This window comes from Scyliorhinus torazame, chromosome 14 (assembly GCF_047496885.1).
Source record: "Scyliorhinus torazame isolate Kashiwa2021f chromosome 14, sScyTor2.1, whole genome shotgun sequence".
Taxonomy (NCBI): Eukaryota; Metazoa; Chordata; class Chondrichthyes; order Carcharhiniformes; family Scyliorhinidae; genus Scyliorhinus; species Scyliorhinus torazame.
In genome coordinates this window covers 187,722,306-187,737,422 of record NC_092720.1, presented here as the reverse complement: position 1 = coordinate 187,737,422, position 15,117 = coordinate 187,722,306, and the positions used below count along the sequence as shown (strand labels likewise).

The 15,117-nt window shown below is 50.3% G+C and overlaps 1 protein-coding gene across 8 annotated transcripts in view; it reads left to right on the top strand.

Annotated features, from left to right (window-relative positions):
• Window positions 1-985: 985 nt before the first annotated feature.
• The window catches only part of LOC140390285 (macrophage mannose receptor 1-like), a 181,856-nt gene continuing 167,724 nt past the window's right edge, over window positions 986-15,117 (top strand). For 2 of the 8 annotated variants that reach the window (XM_072475309.1, XM_072475310.1), the window contains exons 1-3: window positions 986-1,387; window positions 4,888-4,980; window positions 7,626-7,991. In XM_072475309.1, the coding sequence (XP_072331410.1) occupies window positions 4,938-4,980; window positions 7,626-7,991 (409 nt within the window). In that variant the 5' untranslated portion in view covers window positions 986-1,387; window positions 4,888-4,937. Of the gene's footprint in view, window positions 1,388-3,424; window positions 3,505-4,887; window positions 4,981-7,625; window positions 7,992-15,117 lie in introns of all 8 variants that reach the window. The other 6 variants (XM_072475315.1, XM_072475307.1, XM_072475313.1 and 3 more) reach the window with 4 other exon arrangements.

The window sequence follows — 15,117 nt, the reverse complement described above, 5'->3', positions numbered from 1 at the left end:
TTTTGACCCAGTGACAGTAAAGGAACGGCCGATATATTTCCACGTCAGTGGTGAGTGACTTGGAGGGGAACGTCCAGGTGGTGGTGTCCCCATGGATCTGCTGCCCTTGTCCTTCTAGATGGTCGTGGTGGTGTGTTTGGAAGGTGCTGCCTCAGGAGGCTTGGTTGGTTGCTGCAGTGCATCTTGTAGAGGGTACACTAAAATATGTGGACCAAATGTTCGCTTCTCTCTCCCTGAAATAGTTGCAAGTTTGGGATGGGCAGCAAATGCTGGCCTAGCCAGCGACACCCATAGCGCATACATAGAATCATAGAAGTTTACAGCATGGAAACAGGCCCTTCGGCCCAACCAGTCCATGCCGCCCAGTTTTTACCATTAAGCTAGTCCCAGTTGCCCGCACTTGGCCCATAACCCTCTATACCCATCTTACCCATGTAACTATCTAAATGCTTTTTAAAAGACACAATTGTACCCGCCTCTACTACTACCTCTATAGGATTAAAAGCGGGAACGGGGGGGTGGCACAGTGGTTAGCACTGCTGCCTCACAACTGCCAGGGACCCAGGTTCAATTTCGGCCTCGGGTGACTGACTGCGTGGAGGAGTTTGCACTTCCTCCCCATGTCTGGCTTATTGTCACGAGTAGGCGTCACAGTAAATTCAATGAAGTTACTGTGGAAATCTCCTAGTCGCCACATTCCGGCACCTGTTCGGGGAGGCTGGTACGGGAATCGAATCGTGCTGCTGGCCTGGTCTGCTTTAAAAGCCAGCGATTTAGCCCAGTGTGCTGAACAAGTTTCCTCCTAACCCTGTTTCGCAGCTGGCTGCTCCTGGAGCCCGGACACTATCAAGAAGAAATTGTAACTTATTGGGTGCAGAATGTTCCGTCTTGTCTTTGTATACGCGTGGGCTGTGAGCAACACAACGTGCCGGGACATTGTTGACACAGCGTGTTTTTCAAAATTACAAGGCAGCCCTGAGCTGGCCGTGTCAAAATAATTTTTGCGGCTTGTTCGCCCTCCCATGTCGGGACGGAGTAGCAGGTTCCCCCTGGAAGGGGGCGAGTCTCGCTCCATCCTCAGCAAGCCGGGTTCGGAGATCCCCTCTGGGCGAGCTGGGGGTTGGGCTGGAGGGGGGTGCGGCGCAGGTGGTAGCAAAAATAGAGGTGGTCTGGCCCCGTGAAGGGGGTTCCTGATCTACCTCTGCCTGCATGAGTGTCGGCTCGCTGCCTGCTGACACCCACCGGCGCTTCATCACCGCTGACCCCGTGGATTCTGATCAACGCCTATTGAGACGTCCCGCTGTCAGCTCGGGAGAGCTTCTTAGTGAATATTTAATTCCCAGCCTCTGAAACAACTAAATGCTGAATTGAAGATACCTCCTCAAAGGCGAGTCTTTTAAAAAGTATAATGTCACGTTCAGCCATAATTATTCGTACCTGTATATCGATTGAGTGTACTTTGGTTGTAAATAAGCTGGGGGGGGGGGGGGGGGGTTTAGTCGAAGTTTGAAAGGGACTAGTTAGCTCACTTGGCTCGGTGACCAGCTTGTGGAGGATAATATGAACAGCTAGCATTCAATTTCCACTGTCGCTGAGGTTGGCTTGGGGACCTGCTTCCTTTAAGCTGCATCTTTGATGTGGAGCAATGCAGATGAAGCCATCTGACCAATTGCCTCTCCCCAGTAGAGAGAGAGGGATGTCTGCAGACCCATTACCTGCCTGAGGGTCTGTTCTGGGTAATAAAGGTAAAATGCTGCAAATCTGAAATGGAAACTGAAAATGCTGGAAAAAACCCAGCAGGTCTGGTGGCATCTGCAAAGAGAGAGCGAGAGAGGGGGAAACACCTGTTAATGTTTCGAGTCTCCTTCAAAGCTCTGACGGCGCTGATGAGACCACATCTGGAGTAATGTGAACAATTTTGTTCCCCTTATTTGAGGAAGGATTTTGTTACACTGGAGGCGGTTCAGAGAAGGTTCACTAGGATGAGCCTGGTATGGAGTGAATGTCTTGTGGGCAAAGGTTAAACAGGTTGGGACTCATTGGAATTTAGAAGAATGAGAGGTGATCTCTTTGAAACATACAGGATTCTCAAGGTGTTTGACAGGGTTAATGTTGAGAGGCTGTTTCCCCTCATGGGGGAGTCTAGGACCAGAGGACATGGCCTCAGAATAAAGGGGTGCCAATTTGTGACTGAGGTGAGGAGGAATTTCTTCTCTTAGGGGCTGTGAGTCTTTGGAACTCCTTGCCACAGAGAGCTGTGGGGCCGAGTCCTTGTGTGTATTTAAGGCTGAGATAGGTAGAGTCTTGATCAGTAAGGGAATCACAGGTTATGGGGAAAGGGCAGGAAAGTGGACGTGAGGAATGTCAGATCAGCCATGATCCTATTGAACGGTGGAGCAGGAATGAAGGGCCGAACGGCCGACTTCTGTTCCTATTTCTTATGGTCTTCTGAGGAAGAGTCACACGGACTTGAAACGTTAAGTTTGCTTGGGCACTGGTGTGTTAAAACAGGCCATATCAGGTCAACCACTGGCATCTGGTAACCCATTCGATTGAACATGAGAACTAGGAGCAGGAGTAGGCAATTCAGCCCCTCGAGCCCATTCCGCCATTCAACACGACCATGGCCGATCTCACCTCAGCCTCATCCCCACCATACTACCCACTCCCACAGCCCTTCATTCTGCTAAGAATTAAAAACCCATCTATCTCTTCCTGAAATTTGTTTAGTGTTCCGGCATCCACTGCACTGAGAATTCCACAGATTCATGACTCTTTGAGTGAAGTAATTCCTCCTCATTTCTGTTTTAAATCCACCTCCCCCTTAGCCTAAAATTATGGCCTCTCATTCTAGAATGTCCAACAGGGGAAACATCTGCTCTACGTCGACCCTGTCAATCCCCTTTAGTATCTTATGTACCTCAATTAGATCTCTTATTCTGCTAAACTCCAGCGAGTATGGACCTAAGCTGTTCAATATCTCTTCATAAGACAGGTCCTTCATCCTAGAATCAATCTAGTGAGTCCTCTCTGAAACGTCTCTGATGCATTTGCGTCTTTCCTTAAATAAGGGGACCAAAACTGTGCTCAGTACTCTGGATGCAGTCGCACCAACTATGCAGTTGCAACAGCACTTCCCTACTTTGATACTCTATTTCATCAGCAATGATAGTCAATATCCCATTTCCTATTCGAGTCAATTTCTACCCTATAAGGAAAGCTGAAAGAGATGAATGAGTCCTTGCAGAGGCTGGTTTAGCACAGGGCTAAATCGCTGGCTTTGAAAACAGACCAAGGCAGGCCAGTAGCACGGTTCAATTCCCATACCAGCCTCCCCAAACAGGTGCCGGAATGTGGCGATGAGGGGATTTTCACAGTAACTTCATTTGAAGCCTAGTTGTGACAATAGCGATTTTCATTTCAGCTGGAATAAAACACAATCCCTGCAATATTCCTAGAGTTAATCCATTCAATCCGAAGATGCAGTAGCCACAGCAGCGAAGGGTGAGAGACGCCAAAGTGTTTAGGCTGTCCAGGAAGCTGATAGAAAAAAATTGAATTCCTTGATTTATTTTTTCTTTTGTAATTACTGGCCCTCACCAATCTCAGGCAGAAGGGGGATGGGCTGGTGACTAGGGAACAGCTTGGGGTTGGACTGTGGCACAACGGTTAGCACTGCTGCCTCACTGCATCAGTGACCCGGGTCGATTCCCGCCTCGGGTGAGTGTGTGGAGTTTGCACGTTCTCCCCCCTGTCTGCGTGGGTTTCCTCCGGGTGCTCTGGTTCGCTCCAACGGTCCAAAGATGTGCAGGTTAGGTGAATTGGCCATGATAAATCGCCCCCTTCGTGTTCAAGGATTTGTAGGTTAGATGGGGTTATGGGAATAGGGTGGGCTAGGTAGAAGTGCACTTTCAGAGGATCGGTGCAGACACAATAGGCTGATTGGCCTTCTGCACTGTAGGTTTTCTACGGTTCTATGGTGTTGGAGTGGAGACTGAAACCAATGGCATTGATTTTCCCAGCATTTAATCGGAGGATATTTCTACTCATCCATTACCGAATGTCAGGCACACAACCCGATGTTGCTCGAAAACATTTACCCTTTCATCCATTGTTTAGACACTGGCAGCTATTCTGTATTGGTTTCCTATGGGGTGTGGGTGGGCAGGGGAAGTGGTATCATTGTGAATGGAATAGTAATTCAGAGAGCCTAGGCTAACCCTCCGGGGTACACAGGTTCAAATCCCACCACGGTTGGTGGAGGGGGGGGGGGGTCAATGAGCATTTTTGAACGGCACAGACGTGATGGACCGAAGGGCCTATTCTGTGCTGTCCGATTCTATAACTTATGACAGCTGGTGGAATTTAAATCCCATGAATAAATCTGGAATTGAGAAGGCTGTCTCCGTGATGGTGAGCATGAAACTATCATCCAATCGTCGCAAAAGAAACCCCCTATTTGGTTCACGAGTGCCCTCTGAGGGAAGAATATCTGCCGTCCTTACCTACACGTGACTCCAGACGCACATCAATGTGGTTAACTGCCCTGCAAAATACTTAAGCGAGCCGCTCAGTTCAAGGGCAATTAGGAATGAGTATATAATGCTAGCCTTGGCAGCAACTCCCACATTACATGGAAGAATAAATAAATTATGTTAAAGTGACTCATTTCAGATTGTTCCTAGGGTGTGTTCCAGACTGATCTTTTTCTCATTCGTTCCTGGGATGCAAGTATTACTGGCAAGGCCAGCGTTTGTTGCCCATTGCTAATTGTCCTTGTCGATGTTGTCATTATTAACTTATCCCAACACTTGCTTCTGCAAGTAAGGGATGTTGCCTTGGGACAGTCCCCTTGCATACCTGCAATTGTCTCGTTTTGTCTTTCAGTTGCTGTTGTACGCCTCTGAATATCTGGATTATTAATAGCCGGTGAAAGCATGTACAGAGTGTTGTTGTTCCTCCTCCTCATCCTGGCTCAAGGTGAGTTCGCTCGCTGGTTTACCGTCTGCCTTTCAGTAAACCCCGGAAAGACTGAAGACCTGGGTAAAATGGCGACGCGGAATTGAACTCTACTCCAGTCTCAGCCGGGGTCCGAATTTTCATTCCCACATCGGGAGCTCAGGATCGGGACAAATCCCGGCTCCACAAACTCGACCTGGGAGAAAGTGACCAAGAAGTTGGGATTTTCGTTCAGTGGGTGGGGGGGGGGGGGGGAATTATTTGTCGTCCCACTTCGAGGTGTCTATAACCACTCGGGGATGTCAATCAAACTGCGAAATGGCAGACACATGGAAGGTTGTGAAACAGTCATGCATTCTTAATCCAATAATGGGGCTGGATTCTCTGTTTGTGAGGCAAAGGGCTGGATTATTGCAGCCTGATGGGGGCAACGGGAATTGCGATCGGGCGGCGAAAAGTGGGCGAAACAGAAATCGGAATTTCCGGCCAGTGCCGATTCTGACGCGATGCCCTGGTCCTCCACTGCCACCGTTAGTAAGGTTTGCGCCAGCGGGTCCATCCATCATTTGCATGTCATTAGCGGGTTGGACACCACATGCTCAACCCTTCCGCTATGCTCAGACGGGTGCGAATTGTTGCGAGTATTTACAAGCGGGGCCTGGTCGCCATGGCTGTTGACAGGGAGCGAGAAGGTAAGGAAAGTCTCTGGATTTGTTGGGCTTGCTGGGGGTGGGGTGGATGTCTGGGCCACAAGGAGTAGCGGGGGACGGCTCCCCTCTGGAAATCCACAGACTCCAGCAGCATCATCAACGGGATGGGCATGGCCATGTTCAATCACTTGCCCACAAGATGTTGGCATGCTTCAGTTACCCAATTGATGAAGTGCTCCCCCTGTTGAACCGGTCCTCGGAAGGGGACATGGTTTGTATTGATCATCTCTTGGACCTGGGGATTGCCAATGATGGTGGTGAATCCTGCTGCCTGGGCATCCTGGTGGGTCTGGTCCAGTTTGAAGGTAATATAGTCCGATGCCCGGGTGCAAAGGGCATCCGTAACAGCGCAGATGCACCTTTGCGTGGATATTTCCGAGATCTCACACAGGTCGCCACTCGAGCCCTGGAAGTATCCAGAGGTTAAAGTTCAGGGCGACCGTCACCTTGACAGTCACCGGCAGTGGGTGTCCTCCTCTATACCCCTGCGGTGCCAAGTGCACCTGCCACAGGTGACACACGATGTTTCTGGTTAATCAAAGTTGACGTCGGCACAGACGGTCCGGCAACTCTTCAAAGGACATTCACCGATAGTATATATGTGCGCTGATGTGGCACCTCCTTCGCATCACCTTCTCGGCCTCTTGAATGGCCGGAACCTGATCTCATCAGTGGCGCCTGCTCTTCTGGGGCAGACTCCTCTTGTGCAGGGTCCTCCCTGATCCCCCCAGCATCCGTGCATCCGCTGCGCCACCAGTGGCCAGGTAGATAGTGAGTTTAGCTGGCTGGACTCCCAAAATTCATTCTCTGCAGAGGGGGGGAATCGAGGCAGAGAATGTTAGCAAGATGAGTATTCTCTTGATCATCCAAAGCCACCAGGTTACATGGTCACTCTGAGTTGTACTGCTCAACATGTCCCCACAATACAACAATTAACTTTAAATCACTTCCCTCATCTGCCCAATGTGAATTCTGATCCATGCTGCCCCTCTGGCACCCCACCTTAGCTCTGTTCATTTCCACTCAACCACTGGTCCTCACACCTACACCTTATTGGTTATATGATCCTTGCACTTTAACTGCTTTCAGTTTAATCAAAGCAGCCACACCCATTCTCACGTGCACAAGCCTGTTTCACAGCATGTGACAGTGATGTTGACAAAATATGGAGAAATCTCGGGCTGGATTCTCCGCACCCCGACGCCAAAATCATGGCTGCCGCCGGGGCGGGTGGAGGGGCGAATCCAGTTTCCCGCATGGAATCGGGGCCGGCGGCTGTCCACCGATTCTCCGGGCCCTGCGTCACGCCGCCTTTCGCCTACCAGCAGCCATTGCTGTGGGCCTGCCCCGCCATTCTCCGTCCCCCGACTGGCCAAAGTCCCAGTGGAGTCGATCTAACATGCACGGCCCTGCCAGTCGGGATACTAGCATGTCAGCTGACTCAGCCCTCTGCCGCCATGGCCGGGGGCAGGCCGACCGGAGGGCAGGGGGTTCTTATACGGTACCGGAGTCATTTTTGGCGGGCGGTCCGTCGGGGGCACTATTTGGAGGGTCCAGCTCTGCGGTCTGAGTGCGGGCATGGAGCACGCTAGAGGCCGCTGCCGTGCGCGGCCTCTGAGCCGGAAGTGCGGTGGCCCGTATCTGCAGCAAAAGCTGCGAGCTTCTCGATGGTTCACTGCTAGCCCACTGCAGGGCTATGAATATGTCTAGCATGAAAGGCCAAGTTTTTACGACGGCCTGGGGACATAGTCCCAAAAACAGAGAATCCAGGCCCAGATTCTTCCTGCCACCATGTTGAACTGTGCATGTGCGGACTCCAAAGTTTACTGTCAATTTCAGGGGGAGGAAATGATGGCAAACTCTAGCAATTTCATCATACCTTCCAAGGCAAATACCAAGCCAATTCCCTAACGGGTAGAAGTTTAACCAATTGCATTTGTTAAATCTTCTTCCCAGGTCAGTCGGAGTCCACACACTCGGAGAGAGAATATCATTTGATCCAAGAGTTGAGAAACTGGACAGTAGCTCGGGACTATTGCCAGAGTCACTACTTTGATCTCGTCAGCATACTGAGTCCAGAGGAGGCAGCGGTCATCGCCAACCTGTCAGCGCAAGGGGCCAGGGCATGGATCGGACTTTATAATGACGACCGATCCTCCAATGGATGGAAGTGGACGACGGGGGAGACGTTCAATTATACCAACTGGACACCTTCGTACCCACGGGAATTCAACACCACCTCTCCCGCCTGTGTTTATACAAGCAAGGATCAATGGTTGGACACGCAGTGCGGAATCCTACTGCCCTTCGTTTGTTACACAGGTGTGCTGATTTTTCGAGTTAATGCCAGGAAGTGTTATTTTTCCTCTGTTGGGAAAAATCATGATAACTTTATATCATTTCCACCAAGCATGCCAATGAGTTTGACGAGGATGTCCTCCCCTTGTACCCCATTCTGTCTGTGTGCAATTTTACAGCGTCATAGAGACCTTGGTCAGAGTTTCGGGGCTGGCAAGGCATTGAAATCTCTGTTCACATCAGCGTGGCCAGAAGAGCCCATCGGTGTGAAGGGCTGGAAAAATCCAGCAAACGAAGGTCATCTGGCCCATTATTCCTGTGCTGGGTCTTTGAAAGATACATCGTGCTTATACCCAGGCACCCACCCATGTTCACAACCTTGAGTTCCTCAACCTCAGGTACCCTGTCTATATCCCTGGGTAAAAGTATTTGATAGGAATCGAACTTGAATATTGCCAAAAAGAGTTGCAAGTTGCCGAGCTTCATATCTTGCATTGATCAGGGAAAGTATGCCCAGTTTCAAACAATCACAACAATTTATACGACAAGAGAAAACGGTGTTGATAGGTTGGCGAGTTGACTTTCTTTGGCCATGGTCTGTTGCCAAGGAGAAAGTACCAGGCTCGTCAAAGCTCCTGGGGTGCAAACCTTGAACATTTGCATTTTGTTTGTAGAAAATGAGTTCCGGTGAATGTATTTTTGTCACTGATTAGCCGACTGTTTGGTTTTTAGTGTTTTCGTGAGCACACTCCAGGTTGGTCAGTAAGGGTTGCCCGATCACCGAATCATATCCAAAAGCAGGTTCTGGGTTTTGCAAGCGTGGGCTGATTGGGTATGGTCTGTACTGTATCTACTACAAACAATTGAAGGAACTTGCTGTCCATTCGATCAACAAGTGGGCAGGACATACAGCCTACATATCTGATGTTGCACAGTCACTGAATTCATTCACGACAATTGCTTAATTGTGTGGTAGACAGAATGTCATTTTTGGACTGATTACAGAATCTTGTTTGTGGAAAATACACTCACATTGTCAGTGTATAATAACGGTCTGAAATAGAAACATAGAAACGAGTAGCAGGAGCAGCCCATTCAGACCTCCACCATTTAATGAGACCATGGTTTACATACAATTTACAGTGCAGAAGGAAGCCATTCGGCCCATCGAGTCTGCACCGGCTCTTGGAAAGAGCACCCTATCCAAGGTCAACACCTCCACCCTATCCCCATAACCCATTAACCCCACCCAACACTAAGGGCAATTTTGGACACTAAGGGCAATTTATCATGGCCAATCCACCTAACCTGCACAGCTTTTGGACAGTGGGAGGAAACCGGAGCACCGGAGGAAACCCACGCACACACGGGGAGGAAGTGCAGACTCCGCACAGACAGAGACCCAAGCTGGAATCGATCCTGGGACCCTGGAGCTGTGAAGCAATTGTGCTATCCACAATGCTACCGTGCTGCCCTCATCTGATCGTAACCTCAAAATCTGCATCTCGTCTGCCCCTCGATAACCTAGCACCCACAGTTAGTAAAAGGCAGGCCGCGAAGATATAAATCCCATTTTTTCCCTATCCTTTGAGGAAATTATTTTTAAATCGTCACATACCAGGGAAGAACACTATTTTAACACCCCGGTGGAGGCGAACAAATTTGTGAGAGTATACGACCTGAAAGAGACCAAACTGCAGCGGTGAAGACGTGCCGGAGAAGGACTGAGTGGGAAAGAAAAGCTGAGACCAAAGACTACTGTGTAGTGTGTTTGCATGGGACTACACTGCCTCGTTTTGAGCAAAGATTCGGAATACAGAGAGAAGGAAGCTGGGACAGGGAAAGCAGGTCAGGGGGCAGTGAAGGGAACGTAGGCAGTCAGATAGCACAGCTCTGGGCTGAACCAGCCCTCAGAGGGGAGCCACTGTACTAGCAGGGAAAGTTAGTAAGGGGGAAGGGGGGCCACGGCGCGCCTCTCGTGGTAGAGGGAGTATCTGGCCAAGCGGGGGTGGGGGGGGGGTCACAGCATAAGGGAGGGGGAACACTGGGAGGGGCAGCGAGGGGGCAGGAAGGGAGGCGGAAACACAGGGCAGTCAAGGGACAGAATAGGGGAGAAGACCGGTTTGGCTTTGACAGGCAGGGAACAGTCCGAGGAACCAAGGTGGCGCCGCAAGCAGCCACTTTGGAGGGTTCCTAAACAAAGGGAAACCCCGGAGTGCAGGGGCGCACCCACGTGGCGTACACACAGTTGGCGGCCATGTTGGGTGTCCCCTGGACAACGGGAAACCCTGGAGTTGAGGGGCCTGACCTCATGGTGAGGACGACGACCGTGGCCATTTTGGACTGCCCCCCTAAGAACAGGACACCCCGGAGTGCAGGGGCGTGTTCAACAGGTAAGTATGGTTGATCCCGCAGGCACGTATCATTCATGCGACGGGACGAGGGCTAGGGGAGTAGCCATGCTGATTAGCAAAAGGACGAGATTTATGGGGACTAGGATTGTTACGGACCCAGGGCACAGTACATCATGGTAAGCAGTTTCCTAGACAGGGCACCAGTAGTTCTGGTAAATGTGTACTCGCCCAACTGGGATGACACAGACTTCATAAAAAAGACCATGGCGGAAATCCCCGACATCGACACACAAAAACTGATAAAAGGGGGCGCAATTAACTGTGTGCAGTACCCGTTGACCGACCGATCAAACCCCAGAATGGGGAAAAAGACAGGCATGGCTAGGGAACTGGGGACATTAGAGTCGTAGATCTTTACAGCATGGAAACAGGCCCTTCGGCCCAGCTTGTCCATGCCGCCCAGTTTCTATCACTAAGCTAGTCTCACTTGCCCGTATTTGGCCCAGATCGCTCTATATCCACCCTCCCCATGTAACTTTGTTAAATGAAAAAATTGTACCCGCCTCCACCACTGCCTCTGGCAGCTCGTTCCAGATGCTCACCACCCTCTGTGTGAAAAGATTTCCCCTCCGGTCTCTTTGGTATCTCTCCCCTCTCACCTTAAACCTATGCCCTCTAATTCTAGACTCCTCTACCTTTGGGAAAATATATTGACTATCTATCTTATCTATGCTCCTCGTTATTTTGCAGATCTCTATAAGATCTCCCCTCAGACTTCTACGCTCCAGGGAAAAAAGCCCCAGCTTCTCCTTATAACTCAGACCATCAAGTCCTGGTAGCATCCTCGCCAATCTCTCATGCACTCTTTCTAGTTTAACAATGTCCTTCCTATAATAGAGTGACCAGAATTGAACACAGTATTCAATGTGTGGTCTTACCAATGTCTTGTACAACTTCAACAAGACGTCCCAAGTCCTGTATTCAATATTCTGACCAATAAAACCAAGCATGCTGAATGCTTTCTTCACCACCCTGTCCACCTGCGACTCCACCTTCAAGGAGCTATGAACCTGTACTCCTAGATCTCTTTGTTCTGTAACACTCCACAACTCCTTACCATTAACTGAGTAGGCCCTGCCCTGATTTGATTTACCAAAATGCAGCACCTCGCATTTATCCAAATTAAACTCCACCCGCCATTCATCGGCCCACTGGCCCAATTGGTCAAGGTCCTGTTGCAATCTTATATAACCTTCTTCACTATCCACTATGCCACCAATCTTGGTGTCATCTGTAAATTTACTAACCATGCCTCCTACATTCTCATCCAAATCATTAATATATATAACAAATAACAGTGGACCCAGCACCGATCCCTGAGGCTTACCGCTGGTCACAGGCCTCCAGTTTGAAAAACAACCCTCCACAACCACTCTTTGGCTTCGGTCGGCAAGACAATTGTGTACCTAATTGGTTAGCTCACCCTGGATTGCAACAACCTACCATGCGGTACCTTGTCAAAGGCCTTGTTGAAGTCCATGTGGACGTCGACTGCACTGCCCTCATCTACTTTCTTGGTTCCCCCTTCAAAAAACTCAATCAAATTTGTGAGACATGACTTTCCCCTTACAAAGCCATGTTGACTTTCCCTAATTAGCCCTTGCCTGTCTAAATGCCTGTAGATCCTGTCTCTCAGAATACCTTCCAACAACATACCCGCTACAGAAGTAAGGATCACCGGCCTGTACTTCCCAGGCTTATCTCTACACTCCCTCTTAAAGAAGGGCACAACATTTGCTACCCTCAGGCACCTCTCCTGTGACTGTCGATGATTCGAATATCTCCGCTAGGTGGCCGGCAATTTCCTCCCTAGCCTCCCACAGCACCCTGGGATACATTTCATCAGGTCCCGGTGATTTATCTATCTTGATGTGCTTTAATACCTCCAGCACATCTTTCTCTGTAATATGTACATTCCTCAAGACATCACTTTTATTTCCCCAATTTCCCTAACATTTGTGCCTTTTCCCTAACATTTATGGAACAGATGGGGGCGGTGGACTCGTGGAGGTTCCTGCACCCAGGAGAAAAGGAATACTCGTTCTTTTCGCCGGTACATAAAGTATACATCTGAATCGATTCCATTGCAGTGGGGAAATTGGTGCTTCCAGGAATTGTAGGAACGGAATACTCCGCGATTGTCAACTCCGACTACGCTCCACACTATGTGGATGTGAGGTTGGAGATGGGCCATGCCCAGCGCCCCACGTGGAGGTTGGACACGGGCCTTCTGGCCAACAAGGCCTTCTGCCAGAAAACATCACAGGCCATAAGTGACTACATGACTAACAACCGGAATGGGGAAGTCTCACCTTCCACGTTCTGGGAGGCACTAAAGGCTGTGATCAGAGGGGAAATTATAGCCTACAAGGTGTGCAGAGACAGGGAAGAGAGGGCGGCCAGTTAACAGCTGATCAACTCCATCTTGAAGGGCGACAGAAAATACTCCGAGGTTCTAACCGTAGAGCTTCTGGCGGGGAGGAAAAAGTTACAAATGGACTTTAACTTGATATCCACGAGGAAAGCAGTGCACCAACTCCACCAGACACAGGGGACTTTCTACGAACACGGAGAAAAAGCTAGCGCCTCCTGGCTCACCAGCTGAGGAAGCAGGCAGCCACGAGGGAAATAGCGCAGGTAAAGGATAGCAGAAGCAGATTGGTAGCGGAACCGAAAGAGGTTAATCGAGCATTCAAGACCTTTTACCGAGGACTGTACACCTCCGTGCCCCACCCCCCGACGGGGATGCGGGGTTGAAACAATTCCTCGATGGTCTGGCTATGCCAGTTGTGGGAGGACAGGCAGGGGGAACTGGAAGCACCAATGGTTCTGTGAGAAATCATGGAGAGCGTCAGTTCCATGCAGGTGGGGAAGGCGCTGGGACCGGACGGGTTCCCGGCTGACTTCTATAAAATATTTGCGCCGGCCCTGGCCCCACATCTAAGGGACATGTTCGCAGACTCGCTAGTGAGGGAGACCCTGCCTCCTACACTAGCACAGGCCACAATCTCATTGATACCCAAAAAAGACAACTACCCAATGGAATTTGGGTCATACAGACCTATTTCACTGCTAAATGTAGACACTCGCGAAGGTACTCATGAAGGTCCTGGCCAAAAGGCTGGAGAACTGCATACCAGAGGTGGTTGCAGAAGACCAGACGGGCTTTGTCAAGGGTAGACAACTCACTGCGAACATCAGGTGGCAATTGAATAATGACCTACCCCATCCCCGGGGAGAGAACACCAGAGGTGATCTTCACCCTGGACGCAGGAAAGGCCTTAGACAGAGTCGAGTGGAACGACCTCCCTGAGGTACCGGAGTGGTTTGGGCTAGGAGCAGGATTCATTGCCTGGGTGAAACTCCTGTACAATGCCTCCAAGGCAAGCATTTGAACCAACACCACCAGCACTGAATACTTCCAGCTGCACAGAGGCAGGGATGCCCACTGTCACTGCTACTGTTTGCCCTAGCAATCGAACCCCTGGCGATCGCCCTGCGGGACGCGAAAAGCTGGAAGGGCATCCAAAGGGGAGACAGAGAGCACAGAGTCTCACTCTATGTGGATGATCTGCTCATATATGTCTCAAAACCGCAGGAAGGACTGAGAGCAATCATGCAGATCCTGAAAGAGTTTGGAAGCTTCTCTAGTCACAAACTTAACCTGGGCAAGAGCAAGGCATTCCCAGTGAACCGAAATGGGGGAGGGACAGAGCTGGAGGGGCTCCCATTCAAACTAGCCCAAAACAGATTCCGCTACCTGGGGATCCAAATAGTCAGAAACTGGACACAGATCCACAAGTGGAATCTGACGAGCCTGGTGGAGGAAGTCAAAAAGAACCTGCAAAGGTGGGACACACTCCTACATAGGAAACAGACTAGCGACACTAAACAAATTGATGAAGGAATGGGAACTACCGACAGGACAGGAACTTAGGCACCTACAAATAAAACACTTCCTCCGCAATGAGACAGTAGAATATCCCTGGGCCCCGCAGACCACACCATCAGAGGACCTGATAAATACGGACAGTAAGGAAGGGGGAAATTGTGAGAAAATGTACGGACAGCTACTGGACAGAGCCTGAAACCAATCAGAAATGGGGAGACAAACTGGGGGCAGAAGTAGGTTGGGGACTCTGGAGCGAAGCACTGAGCAGGGCCAACTCCACCTCCTCCTGCGCAAGGCTCAGCCTAATGCAGCTCAAAGTGGTGCACAGAGCGCACCTGACCAGAACCCGAATGAACAGGTTCTTCCCGGAGCTGGAGGACAAGTGGGGCCGGGCCAACCACACCTACATGTTCTAGGCCTGCCCCCAAACTTGCAGGATTCTTGTTGTACCCTCAATAACGACGCTAGAGAGTAAAACGGTAAAGAAGGCTTTAATAAGCTAAGAACTAGCCTGGTGCCGAGGCGGGTGCTAACAGAGGCGCCGCCCACAAGGCGGCCCCTTATATACGACTCCCAGGTGGGCGGAGCTGGAGGCGGAGTCCCCAGGGTTCCAAGCCCGGTCTTAAAGGGGACATCACCTTACATGATGATAAGGGTACAGTATTACAGTAACCGTTCATCACATTCACACCCTGTTTAAAAAAAAGTCCGGCGGGGGTGAAGTGCCATCATAATCCCTTCGTCTCGGTGGCCTGATCGTCCTTATCGACCTCCTCAGCTCGGGCGGTGATGCGGCGGTCCCGGGCGTCTTAGTTGAGGGTACGTCCGTGAGCACGGTGGTCGG